This window comes from Chrysemys picta, chromosome 4 (genome assembly GCF_011386835.1).
Source record: "Chrysemys picta bellii isolate R12L10 chromosome 4, ASM1138683v2, whole genome shotgun sequence".
NCBI lineage: Eukaryota > Metazoa > Chordata > Testudines > Emydidae > Chrysemys > Chrysemys picta.
Window position 1 is genome coordinate 91,158,708 of NC_088794.1, and position 21,255 is coordinate 91,179,962.

General features: G+C 42.0%; 3 protein-coding genes across 19 annotated transcripts in view; 2 read left to right on the top strand and 1 right to left on the bottom strand.

Moving 5' to 3' along the window:
* Positions 1 to 3,883, top strand: part of RBM25 (RNA binding motif protein 25) — a 39,327-nt gene extending 35,444 nt beyond the window's left edge. For all 4 annotated transcript variants that reach the window (XM_005284593.5, XM_065592983.1, XM_065592985.1 and 1 more), the window contains one exon: positions 2,261 to 3,883. In XM_005284593.5, coding sequence (XP_005284650.2) covers positions 2,261 to 2,353 — 93 coding nt within the window. In that variant the 3' untranslated portion in view covers positions 2,354 to 3,883. The remainder of the gene's footprint in view (positions 1 to 2,260) is intronic.
* The window catches only part of LOC101948090 (uncharacterized), a 44,524-nt gene extending 23,947 nt beyond the window's left edge, over positions 1 to 20,577 (bottom strand). The window contains exons 1-3 of one of the 5 annotated variants that reach the window (XM_065593012.1): positions 20,433 to 20,577; positions 18,868 to 18,965; positions 15,780 to 17,848 (exon numbers count right to left, since the gene is read on the bottom strand). In XM_065593012.1, the coding sequence (XP_065449084.1) occupies positions 16,713 to 17,819 (1,107 nt within the window). In that variant the 5' untranslated portion in view covers positions 17,820 to 17,848; positions 18,868 to 18,965; positions 20,433 to 20,577 and the 3' untranslated portion in view covers positions 15,780 to 16,712. Of the gene's footprint in view, positions 1 to 15,779; positions 17,849 to 18,867; positions 20,378 to 20,432 lie in introns of those variants that run through there. The other 4 variants (XM_065593010.1, XR_010600631.1, XM_065593013.1 and 1 more) reach the window with 4 other exon arrangements.
* The window catches only part of PSEN1 (presenilin 1), a 52,895-nt gene continuing 52,185 nt past the window's right edge, over positions 20,546 to 21,255 (top strand). For 2 of the 10 annotated variants that reach the window (XM_005284592.3, XM_065593007.1), the window contains exon 1: positions 20,546 to 20,682. The gene's annotated coding sequence lies outside the window, so the exon portion shown is untranslated. Of the gene's footprint in view, positions 21,125 to 21,255 lie in introns of all 10 variants that reach the window. The other 8 variants (XM_005284591.5, XM_065593006.1, XM_042849389.2 and 5 more) reach the window with 8 other exon arrangements.

Consider the following 21,255-nt stretch of genomic DNA (forward strand, 5'->3'; position numbering starts at 1 on the left):
ACTCATACCTCTCAATTCAGACGGGTTGGTTTTGTTGCCTCGTATACATTACGTAGAATCTAATACTTACAGACTCAGAATTTCTAACTTTGAATTTTGTTGAATCTCTGCCAATATTCATCAGTTATGGACCCTTTCTCTGCAGTAGCTTGGGTATGGTAATTGACTGTAAACTTAGGATGAAGCACAGGCACATACATGATGATAGCATTCTGCTGTCACTGATGATGGACTTTCTTAATTAGGCTAGTGTAGTATGTTTAATGTACATCCATTTCCAGTTTTCTTCTGAACATTTCCAAAATTGTCATTTTCTAGATTTTACATATGTCAAATCAGTCCACTTACAAGTGGACTGGCGCCACATCCTTGCCTTTGATTTGAGTTCAGCTCCATTACAGAGATGGGGGAGGCAATTGCAAGCTTCAGTTTGTGTCGTGACACTGTGCCCTCCCAACATTGTCTTCCCCCTCCACATAAATAACAATTAATTCATAAGATAGATAAAGGGAAAAGATAAATAGATGACTTAGTTAGTTTCTTGTAGGTGTTGCAGAAAAAATGGGTCTTCAGAAGGGATTTAAAGGAGAGGATGGTGGCCATGTGAGTCAGCTCAGGAAGGACATCTTACGGAAGGATAGGGAGCAGCATGGAAGAAATTGAGGCACTTGGAGGAGCAGACAAATGGCATCACGGTGGCACAATGGGGCAACAAATGCATGGGAGAACAAGAAGGCAGAGTTACATAGAGAATGATCATGAGAAACTTGAAGTGAAACAGATCTATTGGAAGAATCCAAAGAAGCAATAGGGAGGTCAGATTCTGACCTTACTGGCTGTGTTTTGTTCACATTTAAAAGGGGGCAGATTGGATGTGGGGGAGACCAGAACACAGGTGGCTGTAGTGCTCAGGTTCAGACTAATGGCTTACACAGAGAAGAAGGCTTGGGTTTTTGATATATTGTGTAGGAAAAGGAAGAGTTGGCAGTGACCTCCAGATTGCAGATCTCTGGGTTAGGGAGGATAGCAGCATGGTCACTTGTGCTGGAGAATGGGATAAGAGGATAACACTGCTTTGTAATTCAGCCTGTTGGATCGTTGTCATGCAGTCATGTTTCTGAAACTTAAAATTGCTCAGTTGCTATTCTGTAAAACAACTGTTGATGGGGGAAGGAGCGGTTGGGGACCATGATGCACGGATATTTAATAGCGATACAACACAGTGTGAAAGAAAGGTGCCAAGGCGAACTATCTGTGCCACTGCTTGTATAGCTTGCAGAGATAACCCTTAGCCACAAAATTTGGATCCAGATTCCAACACTCCCAAATTTCAGAAGGAGGTTCGGAAAAAAAGATTTTTGGTTTGGCCCATCCTAAAGATATAGGATTCAGCCACAAAGGCCAGGTCTACACTAACCCCCTAATTCGAACTAAGGTACGGAACTTCAGCTACGTGAATAACGTAGCTGAAGTTCGAAGTACCTTAGTTCGAACTTACCTTGGTCCACACTCGGCAGGCAGGCTCCCCCGTCGACTCTGCGGTACTCCTCTCGCCGAGCTGGAGTACCGCAGTCGACGGCGAGCACTTCCGGGTTCGACTTATCGCGTCCAGACTAGACGCGATAAGTCGAACCCAGAAGTTCGATCGCTCGCCGCCGAACTACCGGGTAAGTGTAGCCCAGGCCAAAGTTTAGATATGGACCAGAACTCCTGATATTTACACTCGCATCCTCCTGACCTTTAGGATTCAGATCCAGAGTTTCAGTTGGCCCTATCCCTAATTTGTGAATAAAATATGGTCTTCCCTAGGAGACTAAATGTAACATTGATTACTTGGAGTTATAATAAAAATAAGTACTTATGACATGAAGTCAACTTAATGAAATAACTTGGGTTCACTTCACTTTCAAATTAAAATATGTGAAGTGATTGCAATCTGCTCACGCAAATCAGAGGACCCTAGCCGTACTCGTTAAACTTTATATAATGCCTTACTGAAAAATTCAAAAGCTTTTTAATTTTGTGTACTAGGATCATATCACCCACCACTTGACAATAATACATATAACTTTTTCCAGGAACAACTTAGTATTGCTGCTTAATGATGGAAAATAACTTTATAACTCGATTTATTTTGCTCCCCAGACGTTTCTTTCCTGTGAACCCTACCAAAGTAATAATTCTTTCTGCTAAGTTTAACTGTAGTGTCACTAACTGGAAACCCACAATAACCTAATATATTTTTTCCCCCCACCTGTAGGTACTAGATGAAGAAGCGGAAGTTTTTATAGTCAAAATGTGGAGGCTATTGATATACGAAACAGAAGCCAAGAAAATCGGTCTAGTGAAGTAAAGCACTCTCCTTGCTTTTAGGGTTCCATTTGTTTTTTTTGTTTTCCTTTTCCATCATTCAAGAACTTTGAATTTTCTCTGTCCTCGGAGACACTTGTGAGACCTGTATTTTTTTTATGTAGAAAATGTGAAAAAAAAGTGTCCTCTGCTCTGTTGAGGCCACTCTGCCCCCCTCGGTTATGGTTATATGAATCCTGCATTGTTTCTCTTTATAGTTCACCAGGTACAATTACTGGTATGTTTTATAAGATGCAGCTACTGTACAAGTCTCTGGTGATCTTGTTCGGCAAATCTGTTCCTTGTAAATATTAAAAAGACTCCATTGTTTTGCAAACCTTTGCACTTAATGTGGAACTATATCATACAGACCAAGAGAATTGATTTTACTGAAAGTGTATCATCCTCGTCTCTCTCTTCTCCCCCCCCTTTTTATTTAAAGAACGATCATAATAGAATTGAAATTAGAATTGTAAAAATAGAATAAGTGGATGGAGCGACTTTCTCAGCTTTCACAGTATGTGTGTGAGCGCGTGCCTGCGACTGTTGATTTGTCCCCCTCATCTGACTTAGGGAGAGGAGTGGCCTTAAGCTTTTCATTGTATGTGAATGTGCAGGAAAAATGGTGGTGTTTTGCCAATTTAGAATTCCTTGTGAAAGTGGCCAGATTCCTCCTGCAAATGCTCAACCTTCCCATAAAGGGAATGCAGATTACAGGATGCTTCTTATTCTTTGTTAGTTATGATGAGGAGATGACTTCAGTGAGCACTATTTAATGCTTTTTTACCTCAGATGTCTTGTGCACAATTATTTCATTTTAGCCCTTCTCTGCTAGTCCTTCCTACCTCCAAAAATAATCTGACTGATTTTTAAGAAATTACTTTTAAAACACCTTTTTTAGAATTTAGAAGAGAAATTAATATGCCAGTTTAGGACATTTTGGGAAAGAAAAGGTTGAAGGATGTAATTAACTACAGCAGTTTATAAAACTAAATCATACATTTTCAAACAATGTAGAAGTCTGTTTTTATGTGTACTATCAAACCAGTCCTGGTTTTGTTTTCCTTCATTCTTTGTACTGTAAGCAGTCTGTATTATCATTGAAAGAGGGTGATATTTTCCTGCCTTGTCTGTATGGGATTTTTATAAACAAACTGATGCAGTATAAATGATGAAATGTACTGTACACTGCATTTTTTATCTCATACCCAGGTAAAAAGGCACTGATGATGTGCGATGAGCCATCTTGATTGCAGGATGAATGTTTTCCAGGGAGCAAAACTATCTCAAACATTTTTAATTTTTAAACACAATTCTTATTAGCAAACAAATTAAGTACAGCTGTTCAAGTATCTGTGTAACTGTATTTAACTGAAGGATACAGGTTGACCTGTTTAGAAAGCATAACTGTGACCTTGAGTTATTAGATTCTTGCATCTTAAGAGGACATTTGAAAACACTGTTCTTAACAAATGGGATCGTGTAAAGGTTCCGCCATGTAAATATTTCAAATATTAAAAATGTATATATTTGATTTGGGGGCTCAAATTCTTTTGGAGTTTCATGCAGCATGCCATTTTATTGAACATATCTATTCCAGGTCAGGAACCAGAACAAATGTCCACAGAGAAATTTTTTCCTCTTCTATATGGGCTTAACAGAAGCGTGCAGATGTGGTCCTAACTTGCCCTTTTCATCCCTTTGAGTTTGTATGCTTAAAGTGTGCTTTTCTTTATTTGGGTTGAGATCTAATATTGTTTTATGTTGTGGTTTAGTTTGGGTTCGTTTTTTTGCGCACATCCACACACACTCAACCTCCTCCATGCTAGTTTTTGCTCAACGTGTATGACTGCCACTTGATAATACCCGAGTGGCACCCTTTTCCCCTCCTCCACCACCTTCTTTGGGGGCTCTTCCAGATGCTGATGAAATTTGAAGTTATGAACTCCAGGGTGGGAGTGAAGAGAGAAGGGGGAGCTGGTTGAACCTAAAAATTCAAGGCCTTATTTGTTCCCTCTAATACAATCTTCCCATCTCTGTCCCTAATGGTACTGTAGCAGAGCAAGTTGAACTGATCTTTAATGCCAAGCAAATGTCACTGAGACACAAACTGCCCTCTGCACTTGGTATTTTGCTCAACACCCAACAGGTTATGAAACTGAAGCTCGATCTTTGCTTAGCAGAACACTCAGCCAGTAGGGTTGCTCAACATACCTGCCTATTAAATTATGTTAATGAATTTGATGAATGCTTGTGCACTTGCTTCCTAGAGAAACTGAGTTGAATGGAGGTCTGGGTGGACAAGACTTTTGTAAAAATTTAAATTGGAATATTAAGCAAATATGGATTAGTTGGGTAAATAGTATTCAGAAGTGTGTAAATTATTGGATTAGTGATTTATTTGGAAACTGGTTTTAAGGAAGTTGAGAATTTGTCACTCATTTATGTTTGGTGGTAGTGAGTGCACAAGATCAGATATCTGCAGGTTCATAACCGATTTTTTCCCCCCCTTTCAGAATGCAACACTGATTGTAAAGTTTTCATACTAGTGTTGCCTGTTTCTTGTTGAGCATGTAACTTAACAGTTATTAATGTGGTTTACCATTGAGACTAGTTTTACTGAGCTGTTTTCCACCCACTTAGAGGAGGATGATTCTAGTTTTTGTGAATATACAAAGATCAATATCCTCTAGGATGTTCTCTGGTTATGGTTGTGTTGTGCTTATGGACTTAAGTCTTTTCCCCTTGGATTCCTGTAAACATATTTATTAAAACAATCAGTTAGTGTTTGAAAACTTATATTTCTGATGTTTCTAGGCTTTTTAAATCTCAAAGCATTAAATGGAATTGACATCACTAGTATACAGAAAAGGAAGAGATTTACTATTTGCTGGAATGGATTTCAGAATAAAGTAATCCCTAATAGCGCTGCACAATTCTTAATATAGAATGTCTCTTCCTTAAGTGTTTTTTCTTTCAACACACAGGAACAGGGTTATTTCAAAATGCCGTTACAAAAGAGTTGCTACAGTTGATTGTGAAAATTATTTTGAGAGACAAGGTGGGTGAGGTAATATCTTTTATTGGACCGACTTGTGTTGGTGAGAGAGACAAGCTTTCAAGCTTACTCAGAGCTCTTCTTCACCTGGCCTACCTTCTCTCTCTAATATCTTGGAACCAACATGGCTACAGTGCATAAACTGTTTTGATGGATATTTGACATTCCCTGACCATTCTAAATTTTATTCTCTGAACATGTGGAAACTTGGGCTTGTTGAATATATACTATTGACATGTCAGTACAGTGAGGAAGTGGATTAACTATATATTGGTCATGAGATCTTTTGGTTAACTGTCCCATAAACTTTGATGGAAATTTGGTATGGTGTGAGATACTTTGTTCTTATCATGGGATACATTTCACTATGGTATAAATTAAAGGAAAAATATTTGTGTGTGTTTTGGAAGCAATAAGAGGCCCTAGTCATGGATCAGGGCCCCATTGTGCAGGGCACTACAATTTAACTTTTCTGTTTAAAAAACAAACAAAAAAAGCCATACAGATGCTCTGAATATCCTGAGACTAACCCAGCAGCATTAATACCAATATACAAATATAGCACAATTTCCCTTGAAATATCAGGTTCATATTCCCACTGATGAGTGTTGCACCACCTGGTGGCACCTAACAGTAGAACCTTCTTCAACTGTAGTGCCTATTAGAGCGCACATGTGCCTTCTCCTACTCCTTCTCTTGGCATTTCCGAGGGGGAGGCTATATAAGGGGGAACTGCGCCCTCTACCACCTCGGTTCCTTCCAACTGCTGCACCAGACAGAAGTTCTTAGTATAGTTTTTAGTATTAAGGTAGTTTTAAGTATAGATAGATAGGACACTACCAAATTCACGGCCATGAAAAACGTGTCACGGACCGTGAAATCTGTTCTTCCCCCATGAAATCTAGTCTTTTGTGTGCTTTTACTCTATACTATACAGATTTCACGGGGCAGACCAGCATTTCTCAAATTGGGGGCCCTGACCCAAAAGGAAGTTGCAGGGGGTTGCAAGGTTATTTTAGGGGGGGATCACAGTATTACCATCCTTACTGAGCTGGGCAGCTGGAGAGCAGTGGCTATTGGCTCGGCGACCAGCTCTAAAGATAGTGCCCCACCAGCAGCAGTGCAGAAGTAAAAGTGGCAACATGCCATGCCATCTCATCTTTACTTCTGCGCTACAGCCTGCAGAGTTGGGTGGGTGGAGAGTGGCGGCTGCTGACTGAGGGCCCAGCTCTGGAGGCAGTAGCACAGAAGTAAGGGTGGCAATACCATACCATGTCATCCTTACTTCTGCGGTGCTGTTGGCAGCAGTTCTGCCTTCAGAGCTGCACTCCCAGCCAGCAGCCGCTGCTCTCCAGCTCTGAAGACAGTGCCTCAACAGCAGCAACGCAAAAGTAAGGGTAGCAGTACCGAAACCCCCTCTACAATAACCTTGCACTCCCCCCCCCCCGCCCCCCAACATCTTTTTGGGTTAGGACCCCTACAATTACAACACCATGAAATTTCAGATTTAAATAGCTATGACCGTGAAATTGACCAAAGTGGACCATGAATTTGGTAGGGCCCTATAGATAGTACATAAGGTTGGGTCCATGTGAGGGTGGAACAGCAGCAGATGGGCTTCATTCTCAGCTGTCTTCCTGGCACTGGATGAACTCGTTAGGTGTCCAGGAGAAGGCTACTCTCCTTTTGGGTGTTCTGCTTACCAGATTTTCACACTCAGAGCATGCAAGGACTGGTGGAACAGACTACAACTGCTGCTCTAAGAAGCTCTTGCTGCTTACACTATCTTGTTCTGAAGGTTCATGGGATCCAAAGATCAAGAGCCCTGTTTCAGCTCTGGTTACTTCCATATAGCAAGTCTAACTTGTGTAAGGGTTCCAAGTTGTTGGGATCTTTGTCAGTGCTGGCTCCTGATCCTTTGATTAAAGCTGTCAAAGCTTCGAAGGCACCGTTGGTAGAAAAGAGCTGACTGCCTGCTAAGGAACGTAGAGCCATTTTGGTTCCAACTGTATCGGTTCTGAAAAGGTTGAGGGTAAAGGTGGCAAGTGTTAGCAGTGCCAGATCCTATATGTCCGACTTACTGGATCCATCCAATTCTGACATAACCTCTGTGCTTCTGATTTTGAAACCCAAATCGGTTCTGGGTTCCACTTTAAAGTCCAGAGTTGTGGACCTGAGTATTTCTCTGGTCTGATACTCTCCAGGCTTATGGCGCCAGTTCCATCCTCCACTCTTGTTCCAGGACTATCCTCCGATCCAAAGAGGATGTTAACAGTGCTGACTGATGTGCACCTTCTTGTGTCTGTGTTCCTTGGATCTGACTGACAGGAAGTTGTTGATGGAGAAGAAACAACCTGCTTCTTCACCTGAAGAGACTAAATTTCCTCTGCTTTTCTCCTTTCTCCAGATCCATCTATGCCATCACTTCCTAAGACTCTTATGGGATCTCTAGGCATATCTTTATTACCTTTTTTCTCTCTTCACCATACGGTTTCATTGCTGTCTCTGGTACGGTTCATAATGGATCTGAGGTTGGATCCTACTTAAGAGGAAGACAGGAAGAATTTAAGAAACCTGATTCATCCTGGGGTATGCCCCATGATTCTTTTCCTCCTCCTGTGTGTGTTTTTTGCATCCCCCCCCCCCTACTGGAGAGATTGGCAACTATGATATTCATGGCTCTGTTGGGCTCAATCACAAGAATTTTTGGATTATCCTCCTTATGGAGGGAGAGATGCTGGTGTTTCATCTGATAAGGATCCGGTTAACAGTCCTTGGATCTAGTTCCTCTGGACCCACTGGCAGCTTAGACAGTTGTACCTAATATTCTTTCTAAAGAAGAGGATGAGGATAAGGAGACAGCTCCTTTTTTTTAAGCAGGAACAAATGGATATTGATTTTGAACCTGATTGTCACCTGATGAGCATGTGAGTGCAACGTCTGCTTTCTCCACTTCTGAGGATGCTCAACATTTCCATTGTGGCTGTGGAGGAATGAGTTTTTGACATTCTTGGTACTATTTTGGTAGGACAGAACATGGGAAAGCATGTCCTCAGAGCGTGTCTTGATATTTCAGACTTTCACCGGAGCACTTGCATCCACAGTTAACTTGAGGAGGCAGGCTTAACTCCATTTGTCTTCTCTGGCTGCAAACACTACATTTAAGGTTTCAGAGTGGTAGTCGTGTTAGTCTGTATCAGCAAAAACAACTAGGAGTACTTGTGGCACCTTATAAATAAAATTTATTTGGGTATAAGCTTTCGTGGGCTAAAAAGTGGGTTTTAGCCCATGAAAGCTTATGCCCAAATAAATTTGTTAGTCTATAAGGTGCCACGAGTACTCCTTGTTGTTTTTACTATAATTAAGATGAAAGATCATCCCCTTTGAAAAGCAGATATTTTCAGCAATAAGACTGACAAATTGTTGGAAAAATTCAAGGAAATTAGATCCACTACTCATTCTCTGGGTCTTTAGCCCTGGCTCAGAAAGGACTGTCCTTTTTTGATATTAAAGCAATATTACCCTCAATTGTCTGTTTATTTTTCCTCAAATCTGAGATGTCAGCAACATCAACCCCCAGCTTCATTTCAAACCCAGCATAAAAAGAGGTCTTTCAGATCCAGACCTAAGATGAAACATCTGCTCCCTTTACTTTGTCTTCATTGAACACCAGGCCTCAGATATGATGCGAGAAGTGTGGACCAATCAGTGAGCATCTGTCCTTTTTAATTTAATGCTAGCTCAATTCATCAACAAATGGAGGCTGATTATATCCAACTTACGGGCACTATAAATTATTGAGAGAGACTGTCATTCAGTTCCCCCACCCTCTTTTCAGGGAACCCTGCCATGAGGCTATTCTACTTACAGAACTACACAAGCTGCTCCAGATAGGAGTAGTCAAGGTGGTTCCCAAATATCTGTGGGGTCAGAGGTTCTATTCAAGATACTTCCTGGTACAGGGGGGAAAAAGGGTGTGTATGTCTATACAATTTTCTTAAAACTAAAATTGGACAGATGCATCTGGAAGTTCCAATTTTATATGTTAACCCTGGCCTCTATAACTCTTGTTTGCATCTATGGATTGGTTTGCCATTCTCTATTTTAAAGGATGCTTACTTTCATATCTCTACCTGACATGGTCATTGAAATTACCTGCGTTTCATGGTGATGAGATGCAATTTCCAGTACAAGGTGCTTGTGTTTGGCCTGTCCATTGGGATCATAGCGCCAAATGTTTTTTTCAAAGTGCCTTTCTGTGGTATTTTTGTTTACCCATATTATAGGTCGCCAAAAGCTGCTGCAAGCAAGGATCTGTCACTTCACATCATGTTAACTGTGTCTCTCTTTTCAGCTCTGGGTCTGCTTCTAAATGTCAAAAAATAAAATCTCTGTCCAACTCAGAGAATTATTTTTATAGGTTCTATAAATAGGTTCTCAATAGCAGGGAAAGCTTTTCTTCCAGCGGAGAGATTTCTAAAAGTAGAGCAAGTGGTTTTGCTAATTTGAGCCTGCCAATCCTGAAGTTATCCTCTTCCTGGATCTGTTGGGTTTGATGGCAGTTACCACTTAAGTAACTCCATTTGCTCATCTCAGAATGAGACTGAGGCAGCATTGGATGTTTCAAATCCACACACCCTACCTGGACAGTCTTTAAAATGTTCTGTCACCATAGTTCAGGATGTTCTAAATTCGCCACGGTGTTAAACGGAAAGACCAAATGTTCCCAGAGGCAACCTGTTCAGTCCCACTTCGCCATTGGTCATTATAACATCAGATGCATTAAACAATGGATGGGGAGTCCATTAATGTCAATTTGCAATCTGAGATCATTGCGTTTCTCAAGAACAGATCTTGCAATAGATGTATTTACAATTAAGAGCCATTCATTTGCCCCTCATACCTTTCCTTCTTTGTATAAAAGGAAAGGTGGTTCAGTCAGTGACAGACAAATCAACCACTCTATTTTACATGAACAAAAAAGGGGGTCCTCATTCTTTCCAGTTATATGCCAAAGTGGTCAAATTATGGGATGGGTGCATTCTTCATGAGATCTATCCAGTGGCCCTGCATTTAGCAGAGGAGAGCAATGTGCTTAGATTCTCTCAGCAGAGATAGTTCTCAGATGCACAGGTGGTCCTTGAAGGATCAAGTAGCACAAGACATTCTCCTTTTGGGTCTGGTTTGATGTAGATCTGTTTGATACAAGGATCAACAAAAAGTGTCCTCGCTTCTGTTCAAGAGTGGAAAGGGACAGTCAGTCCATCTCGGATGCCTTCCTTGTATACTGGGGAAGGGGTCTTTTGTATGTTCCCCCCACCTCTTCCATTATTTCAGAAAGTGGTGAAAATTAACCAAGACAGAACAAAAATGATATTGATTGCCCCAGTGATATACAGACTTGCTTAGGTGTCAGTCTTTATATGTGTCTTTCTCTGTCTCCAGATCTCTTGTCCAGGGCCGGCTCCAGGCACCAGTTTAACAAGCAGGTGCTTGGGGCGGCCAAGGGAGAGGGGCGGTATGTGTGGCAATTCGGGGGCAAAAGGTCCCTCACTCCCTCTAGGAGTGAAGGACCTGCCACCGAACTGCTGCTGCCGATCGTGGCTTTTTTTTTTTTTTTTTTGCTTGGGGCAGCAGAAATGCTGGAGCCGGCCCTGCTCTTGTCACAGGAACAAAGCAGGATAGTTCATCTCGATCCTTAGCCCAAGCAGTCAGATTAAGAGAGACTATCAGACTTTGACTAGTCTTGAATAGTTATGATCCGCATTAGTACAGAATATACGGCTTAATTCTAGAAAACTGTCTACTAGAAAGTGTTACCATTTAAAATGTCTAGATTTGTTGCTTACATGCAGGTAAAATCTGAATCTCCAGTTTCAGCTTCCATACCCTGTACTTTGAAACATTTTATATACTTAAAATCTGAAAGGTCATCTTATTCTTTAAAAGTTTACCTGGCAGCTGTTTCAGCTTATCATATTTTGGCTGATGGTAGATCTCTCTTTCTACCATTGTTTAGATAACCCATTTGTAAATTTTCTAACTTTTAACATGTATCCTCCTTTAAGGGATTCAGTCCCTTAATCTGACTTTTGTCTATGCTTATGATTCTACCTTTTGAGCTTCTGGTGGAATGTTCCTTATTTGTCTATTAAAGTGGTCTCCACTATTGCTAGAACATGAGGGCGTGCAATTCATTCATCCTTCTGGTTGATGGCTGAATTGCCATTTTACAAATTTTCATAAAGATGAGGTGGTTCTGAGACCTGATCCCAGGCTTTTACCAAAAATATTATCTGTTTCATATCAATCAGAAAATAAATTTACCATTTCCCCCCAAAATCTCATGCTAATAAAGGGGAATCTGTGTTACATACTTTAGTTGCTAGAATGGGTCTTCAATAAAATTGAAATCAGAGTTTTTGGAGTTCATCTAGATTTTTTTTTTCTTAGGTTAAGAAAAATAAGGCTCAGAATGTCTGCTCAGACTACTTCCAGATGGATTCTATTCAGTCTTACAAATTAGCAGAAATTCTGTGCCTACTGTTGTACGGTCTTGTTCTACTAGGGCTGTACCAGCATCTTTTGCTTGTCTTAAATGTGATTCTATTCAGTAAATTTGCAAGGCTGATACCTGGAAATAAGTGCACATATTGACTAAACCCAGGTAGTCAATAGGTGGACTGTGGGTCAAATCCAGACAGATGCTTTTGAATAACTGCAAAATCATTTTATTTACTTATCGTTCTTGTTGTTGCGATGTGAAAAAATGTTTCTCTGGAGTCTGGACCTTGACAAAAAATAGACAACCCCTGGACTAAACATTATAGTCTAGCTTCAAGAGAAGATGCTAACTTTGGCAGAACTGTCCTTCAATTATTTAACTAGGACTCTGTTCTCACCTCCTTGGTTTTCAGGACTGCTTGTCAAACTACCCATAAGTGGGAATATGCAGAGCCACTCAAAGAAGAAATGAAAGCTGATTCCTTGTAACCAGAGTTCTTCAAGATGCCTCTGCATATTCACACTTCTTGTCCACGTTCCCCTCTTTTTTCAAAGTCTAATTGTCTTTCCCAGTTAGCGGTGGAAGGAACTGAGGTGGTAGTGCAGTACCTCCTTATATAGCCTTGCCCTGGGAATGTTTGGAAATGCTGATGTGAGGAGAAGGCAGTGCACATGGGTTCTAAGGGGCACTGCTTGGAGGAGGGTCTACTGTTAGGTGCCACCAGACAATGCCACATCCATAGGTGTAAATATGATGAGTCTTCTCAACTTGGGTTCCAAGTAACCTTCATTTTTCATTAGTATGTATAATGAAATGAAAGGGGAACCACGAATAAGATGCTTAGCTTCGTTGCACATAAAATGTCAAGGAAGGTCCTGTTTTGTTGGATTTTTATTGCAGCAGTCTGATGGCATTGGGCAGATAAATGGTTTCTTTGAAGAGTTGCTTTACTTTTCAGGAACTATACTATCATTCCTGAAGTATTCAAAGGTTCTGCTTTATACAGCTGAGCCATTCCTTTCAGATGCTATATTATACTTATAGCTGGCATCTTCAGCCACTGTTCATTGGTGACTGTTTCAACATTGCAGAGTCTACACTCCTGAAGACTTTCTGGAGCTGATACGCATGTCTAATGTGAATAAGTGAAGGTGTGACACTGCTACCCAAGTATGTCTTCTCTACTAACCTTGCAGCTGTAGCTGAACCCCCTAGGTCAACCTGGAATCCAGGGTTGAAGATTCTTTGTCAAGTCTGTGCTTTGAGGTAGTTGATACCGTCAGTCTTTCCTTTTGTGTTGCTAATTTATGACTTTTTTTTTTCCTCCTCAATCCCTCTTCCACCACCTCCAAACACGACAAATTAGAAATACCAGTGATTCTATTCAATACTAGCTTTTTTTTTTTTTCAGTTGCCGTAATGGGGACAGAAGTGGATGCCAGCTTCATTTCTCACTGATGGGGTTCTATTCTTTTGATATATGCACATTCCCATTAATGGGAGTTAAACATATGAAATGAGAAGATATAAAAACCGCCTTTTAAAAAAAACGGAGATAGCAAACATTTACTCTTGGAGTAATATTTTGTGTTTTAGTAAATTACTGCTTCCAATTTTCAGGTGTCTAAGCTGTTACTACATTTCACTAAGAAACTTCACACTTTTAATTTCTCTGAATGAAACAGCTATTGAGTATTAAGTCTTTCTGAACCATTTTAGCTTGCTTTCATGTCTTCCAGTGAACTGCAAGTGTTGAGATATTAAACTATCAAGATTTGGTAAAGCTTTTAATATTGCGAGATTAGAAATGGTTCATGTTTATGGTGCCCCACCTTTTCTTTAAAAAGGAGGAAACTGACACTAGGTGCGATTTAAGCATATTTAGTAGCGTTTGCTCTTTAGTTTCTCTGTGGGAGGACTAGAACTCTGCCTCAGAAATGCCTTAAGCAGTTCACTGTCTCACCGTGATATAGGTAAGGACTAGAAGGATTTCTCCCTAATTATAGCTTAAATAAGGGTGGATACCTTACTGTTTGTAATCTTGCATGGTTTTATAGATTGAGCTCAGGGCCTTACAGCCAGGAACACTTGAGTTGTTGTAAAGCCTTTGCTGACGCAGCTCCCTTAGTGACCTTAAGCCTCTGGCTTAACCTCTGAGTCAGATTCATCCCTGCTGTAGCTCCATTAATTTCAAGAGTTATACCATGGATGAATTTGGCTCTCTTCCCCATTTTACAGATAAGGAAAATACTTAACTTTGTATGCAGGTATCATAAAGACAGATTAATACTTGCTATTTTTATGCAGCTATCAACTTACTTTAGGTGGCATAATTTTGGACCACGTGATTGACACCTGAGGTGAAATCCGGGCTTTATTGAAGTCTGTGGTAGTTTTGTCATTGACTTCAATGGGGCCAGGATTTTCACCTTTGTGTATGAAGAGGTAGGATATGTCAAATGACTTGGCATGCAGACTTGTAAAGTTGTCAATGTAAAGAAATGCTAAGGGGTCTACCACCTTGGAATCTAAGTGTCAATAATATGAGCAGCAGAAATATCCAACAAGGTGTCTTCTCTGTGTTCGTTTTCATGTTGATAATAGGGCTGTTGATCAATCCCAGTAACATGCAATTAACTCAAAATTAATCTTGATTTTAAAAATTAATCGCAATTAATCCGTTTTAATCTCACTGTTAAACCATAGAATATTGATTGCATTTTGTATTCTGTGTTGTAATTGAAATAAATATTTAACAATGTAGAAAACCTCCAAAAATATGTATTAAATTTCAGTGCTCACTTTCTATTATTTTGATTACAAATATTTGCATAGTGAATATAAAAAATAGTATTTTTCAATTCACCTCATACAAGTACTGTAGTTCAATCTCTATTGTGAAAGTGCACCTTACTAATACTGATTTTTTTTGTAAAATAACTGCACTCAAAAACAAAACAATGTAAAACTTTAGAGCCTACAAGGCCCACTCAGTCCTACTTCTTGTCCAGCCAATTGCTAAGATAAACAAGTTTGTTTACATTTACAGGAGATAATGCTGCCTGCTTCTTATTTATAATGTAACCCAAAAGTGAGAACAGATGTTTGCATGGCACTTTTGTAGTTGGCATTGCAAGGTATTTGCATGCCAGATACGGTGAACATTCATATGCCCCTTCATGCTTTGGCCACCATTCCAGCGGACGTGCTTCCATACTGATGATGCTCATTTAAAAAAAAACAATGTGTTAATTAAATTTGTGACGAACTCCTGGGGGGAGAATTGTATGCCTCCTGCTGTTTTACCCAAATTCTGCCATATATTTTATGCTATAACAATCTCAGATGATGACCCAGCACATGTTCGTTTTAAAAACACTCACTGCAGATTTGACAGAACACAAGGAAGGTACCAATGTGAGATTTCTAAAGATAGCTACAGCACTCGTCCCAAGGTTTACGAATCTGAAATGCCTTCCAAAATCTGAGAGGGACAAGGTGTAGAGCTTGCTTTCAGAACTCTTAAAAGAGCAACACTCAGATGCGGAAACTACAGAACCTGAACCACCAAAAAAGAAAATAAACCTTCTGCCGGTGGCATGTGACTCAGATGATGAAAATGAACACGTTGGTCCTCACTGCTTTGGATTGTTATCCAGCAGAACCTGTCATCAGCATGGACGCATGTCCTCTGGAATGGTGGTTGAAGCATAAAGGGCCATATGAATCTTTAGTGCATCTGGCATGTAAATATCTTGTGACGTCGGCTACAACTGTGCCATGCGAATGCCTGTTTTCACTTTTAGGTGTCAAGTATCGGGGTAGCCGTGTTAGTCTGTATCTACAAAAACAACAAGGAGTCTGGTGGCACCTTAAAGACTAACCGATTTATTTGGGCATAAGCTTTTGTGGGTAAAAACCTCACTTCTTCAGATGCACAGAGTGAAAGTTACAGATGCAGGCATTATATACTGACACATGGAGAGCAGGGAGTTACTTCGCAAGTGGAGAACCAGTGTTGACAGGGCCAATTCAATCAGGGTGGATGTAGTCCACTCCCAATAATAGATGAGGAGGTGTCAATTCCAGGAGAGGAAAAGCTGCTTCTGTAATGAACCAGCCACTCCCAGTCCCTATTCAAGCCCAGATTAATGGTGTTAAATTTGCAAATGAATTTTAGTTCTGCTGTTTCTCTTTGAGGTCTGTTTCTGAAGTTTTTTTGGTTCAATGATAGTGACTTTTAAATCTGTAATAAATGAATGGCCAAGGGAGATTGAAGTGTTCACTTACTGGCTTATGTATGTTACCATTCCTGATGTCCAATTTGTGTCCATTTATTCTTTTGCGGAAGGACTGTCCGGTTTGGCCAATGTACATGGCAGAGGGGCATTGCTGGCACATGGCATATATAAAATGAGTGGATGTGCAGGTGAATGAGCCCTTGATGGTGTGGCTGATGTGGTTGGGTCCTCTGATGGTGTCACCAGAGTAGATATGGGGACAGAGTAGGCAACGAGGTTTGCTACAGGGATTGGTTCCTGGGTTGGTGTTTTTGTGGTGTGGTGTGTAGTTGCTGGTGAGTATTTGCTTCAGGTTGGGGGGTTGTCTGTAAGCGAGGACTGGCCTGCCTCCCAAGGTCTGTGAGAGTGAAGGATCATTTCCCAGGATAGGTTGTAGATTGTGGATAATGCGCTGGAGAGGTTTTAGCTGGGGCTGTATGTGATGGCCAGTGGTGTTCTGTTGTTGTCCTTGTTGAGCCTGTCCTGTAGTAGGTGATTTCTGGGTACCTGTCTTGCTCTGTCAATCTGTTTCCTCACTTCCCCAGGTGGGTATTGTAGTTTTACGAATGCTTGATAAAGATCTTGTAGGTGTTGGTCTCTGTCTGAGGGGTTGAAGCAAATTCGGTTGTATCTTAAGGCTTGGCTGTAGACAATGGATCGTGTGATGTCTTGGATGGAAGCTGGAGGCATGTAGGTACATATAGCGGTCAGTAGGTTTCCGGTATAGGGTAGTGTTTATGTGACCATCACTTATTTGCACTGTAGTGTCCAGGAAGTGGATCTCTTGTGTGGACTGGTCCAGGCTGAGGTTGATGGTGGGGTGGAAATTGTTGAAGTCCAGGTGGAATTCTTCAAGGGCCTCCTTTCCGTGGGTCCATATGATGATGTCGTCAATGTAGCGCAAGTAGAGGAGGGGCACTAGGGGACGAGAGCTGAGGAAGCGTTGTTCTAAGTCAGCCATAAAAATGTTGGCATACTGTGGGGCCATGCGGGTACCCATAGCAGTGCCACTGACTTGAAGGTATAAGTTGTCCCCAAATCTGAAGTGGTTGTGGGTGAGGACAAAGTCACAAAGCTCAGCCACCAGGCGTGCTGTGGCCTCATCAGGGATACTGTTCCTGACAGCTTGTAGTCCATCCTCATGTGGAATATTGGTGTAAAGTGCTTCTACATCCATGGTGGCCAGGATGGTGTTTTCAGGAAGAACACCAATGCATTGTAGTTTCCTCAGGAAGTCGGTGGTGTCTCGAGGATAGCTGGGAGTGCTGGTAGCGTAGGGTCTGAGGAGAGAGTCCAAATAGCCAGATAATCCTGCTGTAAGAGTGCCAATGCCTGAGATGATGGGGCGTCCAGGGTTTCCGGGTTTATGGATCTTGGGTAGCAGATAGAATACCCCTGCTCGGGGTTCTGGGGGTGTGTCCATGTAGATTTGTTCCCGTACTGTAGCTGGGAATTTCTTGAGCAGATAGTGTAGTTTCTTTTGGTATTCCTCAGTGGGATCAGAGGATAGTGGCCTGTAGAATGTGGTCTTGGGGAGTTGCCTGGCAGCCTCCTGTTCATAATCCGACCTGTTCATTATGACTACAGCACCTCCTTTGTCAGCCCCTTTGATGATCATGTCAGACATTGTAAACAAGAAGCAGGCAGCATTATCTCCTGCAAATGTAAACAAACTTCTTTGTCTGTGTGATTGGCTGAACAAGTAGTAGGACAGAGTTGACTTGTAGGCTCTAAAGTTTTACATTGTTTTATTTTTGAATGCAGCTATTTTTTGTACATAATTCTACATTTGTAAGTTCAACTTTCATGATAGAGACGGCACTACAGTACTTGTATGAGGTGAATTGAAAAAATTTTTACAGCACAAATATTTGTAATAAAAATAAATGTGAAGTGAGCACTGTACACTTTGTATTCTGTGTTTAATTGAAATCAATATATTTGAAAATGTAGAAAACATCCAAAAATATTTAAATGAATGGTATTCTGTTTAACAACACGATTAATCGTGCAATTAATTATTTTAATCCCTTGACAGCCCTAGTTGATAACCTTACTGACTAGCCTTATTTTTACAGGCATCAGTTTGACTCAATTTGTCTCACAATTTATGACTGACTATGGTACTGTAAAACACTCAGCACATCCACACAACCCATAGAAAGCTGAAAGTTTTTGGCATTTTGAAAATGGAATTCAGGATCATCCTTCAAATATAATAGATAAGGTAAGTTAGTCCATTTCAAACCTTTATTTGCCTCCATCCCCACAAAGTCCCCATTATTGTACTCTTACTAAAGCAGGCTTACTGACTTTACATGAAGCTTAGATTTTTTTTTACATTGATTAAAAAAAATAAATCTTGAAGTGAGGAGTAACTTCTTTTTACCTCTCAATTGGGGAATATTTTTCAGTCAGTCATGATGAGTCCTATATAGGGCAATGGCTCCCTGTTCCTGAAGCATTTCCCTCCCCTAGTCTTCCCTCCACCTGGTACCTGATCAAACAGGACAAGCTCATTACTACTAATTTACAACAGGAAGATGAAGATTGCTATGTAGATTGCCATCTGTTTTTTATGGGTTATTTAAAGGCAGCATGAAGACTGTAATCTGTGGTATACCAACAACCAAACGCCTTTTTTGTATTCTGAGTACCCCACTGAACCAACCTACCTTGGTAAGAAAAAGCAGAGACTGTGAGGCAGTAGCCTGTATCAATTCAAAGACAACCCTCCAGCAGTTCCTAACTCGAACACGGTGAACAGATGCAACTGCCCTGGTCAAATAGAGAAGCCTGTTAGGCCCACAAAGCACAACCTCAACACTCAAGGCCCAACAGCAACTTATTGGAGGTGAAAATGTACCTATTAGTTCACTAAAACTGCAACACCAAGAAAAGTTGATTTGAGAGCTAGACTCGCCTGGCAGAGTAACACTTAGGTATATTGCCCAACTTAGCTATTTTATCTGAAATTCTGCCTGCTTCACACATTTTGTCCACTCAGCTTCTTCCTACAATTCTAAGATCTAGTCCCTCTCTCAATAATTGCAGGATTGTTGCTTATATTGAGTATTTTGTTTACTTAAATTCTGAATATCTTAAACAGGCTTCCCATTTCCCTTGGAGATTGTTCTAGTCTAACAGATGTTCAAGGTTTTCCAGTTTGTCAGTTATTTTTGTATCCCCGTTTAATCTTTTTAACCCCTGCCTGAGCCTGTCTTCCTCTGAGGAAAGCTTGTCTTGCTTTATCCCTTTTGTCTTGACAGCTCCTTTGATGGTGCAGTGGAACTAGGGCAGAGTGATAACATTTGAGTGACTTGGGCTTTTTTTCCTATGACCGGTTGGGTGGTCCCATATTTAGGTAAATAGACCAGAAATGACATATGTGAAGCTGGGATATCGTGTATTTGCTGCATCTGCATCAGCCTTTCTGGTTTTCTGTCAAACTTTGGATTTGTGGTAAGAAACAAAAAAAATGCTGCTTTCCTTTGCCTATGCTACTTCATGTTGCTTAATGTCAACCATGAGCCTGAAGGATTTCAGGGTGAGAAATTTGTTTGCTATAGGAGGTTTCTCACTTTCTAATTCTTACCTTTTTATCCTGTTCTAAAAATAACAAAAAGTAAGTTTATAACACTTCTAGCCTTGCTTTCTGGATTGCAAATAAGTAACTATGGAGAGACTCAAGGACAAGATCTCTTAAGAGCCTCCCCAGTAGTACTTTTACTGTGCATCCTGGAAGAGCCTAAAGTCCTCTACATTAACAGGTGCTGGTGAGGGTTATGCTTTCTCTAAAACTGAGGTGAATAAGAAGTCCATCTTATTCAAGAACTGGAAACTGGGCCCCTTTTCTGTAATGATCTACTTGTTGAAAACCAGGTCCTTCCTGCCCTTTTTAGTGATAGCTAAAGTTGTTTAGGGGGTAACTATTGCAGGTGCCTGTTAGAGGAAAAGGTCCAACTAGTTTACAACGGAGGAGAGAGCATATGCCACAGCAAAATCTAAGGCTAATACCCTTTTTCTCAGGTACTACTGCCCCTGTTTTTCTTGATGGTGTAGGTGCAGTTCGAGGCTGACTGGTCATGACTCTACACAGCCAATTCTGAGTCATTCGTACAGCCACACCCGGTGCAGCTCGGCAAGGGGCGGCTGAGGTTTGGTGGGCTGCAGGGTGGAACGCGAGGGAATGACGGGGATGCTGCAGTTGCTGGGGCTGCCCCCGGCCCGTTTCCCTCACCTCACACCCAGCACTTCCGGCTGCTGGCTCCGGGCGCGGGGGTCAATGCAAACACCGCGCTCATTCCCGGGCTGTGACTGCCGCTGACCGACCGACCGACCGGCCGGGCTCGACCCCGCTCGCCGGGTGGCGCGGGATTCACCGCAGAAGCTACACGGGAAGCGGAAGTGAGGTCATCGGGTGGAGGCGGGGCCTGGGCCGGAAGCAGCTGGGGACGGACGCTCGGAAGGGAAACAAGTAACCAGCGGCGGTGAGCGGCGGGTCTGGCGGGAGGAGGCGGCCGCGTGCTCCGAGGGGCCCGGAGTCTCGGGTGAGTCCCGCTGGGGGCGGCTCTAGCCCCTGTGGCCCCGGAGCCCGGCCGGGGTGCGCCTTGTACAGGCCCGGACCCCGCTCGCTGAGCGCTCCAGGAGCCGCTGACCCCGCAGGGCCTAGGGAGGGGCAGATCCCGGGACGGTCCCGGCTTGTGTTCCGGGGCAGTAGTGCCGATAGGAGGCCCATGGCCAGAGAGGCGGGGGTTGAAGGGACGGACCCGGGCTCTTCCTACCGGTGCTTCCTTCCTCCACACCCGAATTGACGGTGATTGTTTGTGTTACTTGAGCTCAGCCCCGACCCAGGGCCCCTTGTGCCCGGCGCTGCCCAGACACGGAACAAAAGATGGTGCCTGTCCCCAAAGAGCTTTACAATCTAAGGAGGTGAGGGTCGCTGCTGGGCAGGTTGGAGGCGCTGGTGCTGCTGCCCCTCCTGTACCCAGGGTGTAACTCTGACATGTTTAACCTGCACCAAATGTTCTTACACCCCGAACAAACAAAAGCTCTGGCGAGGA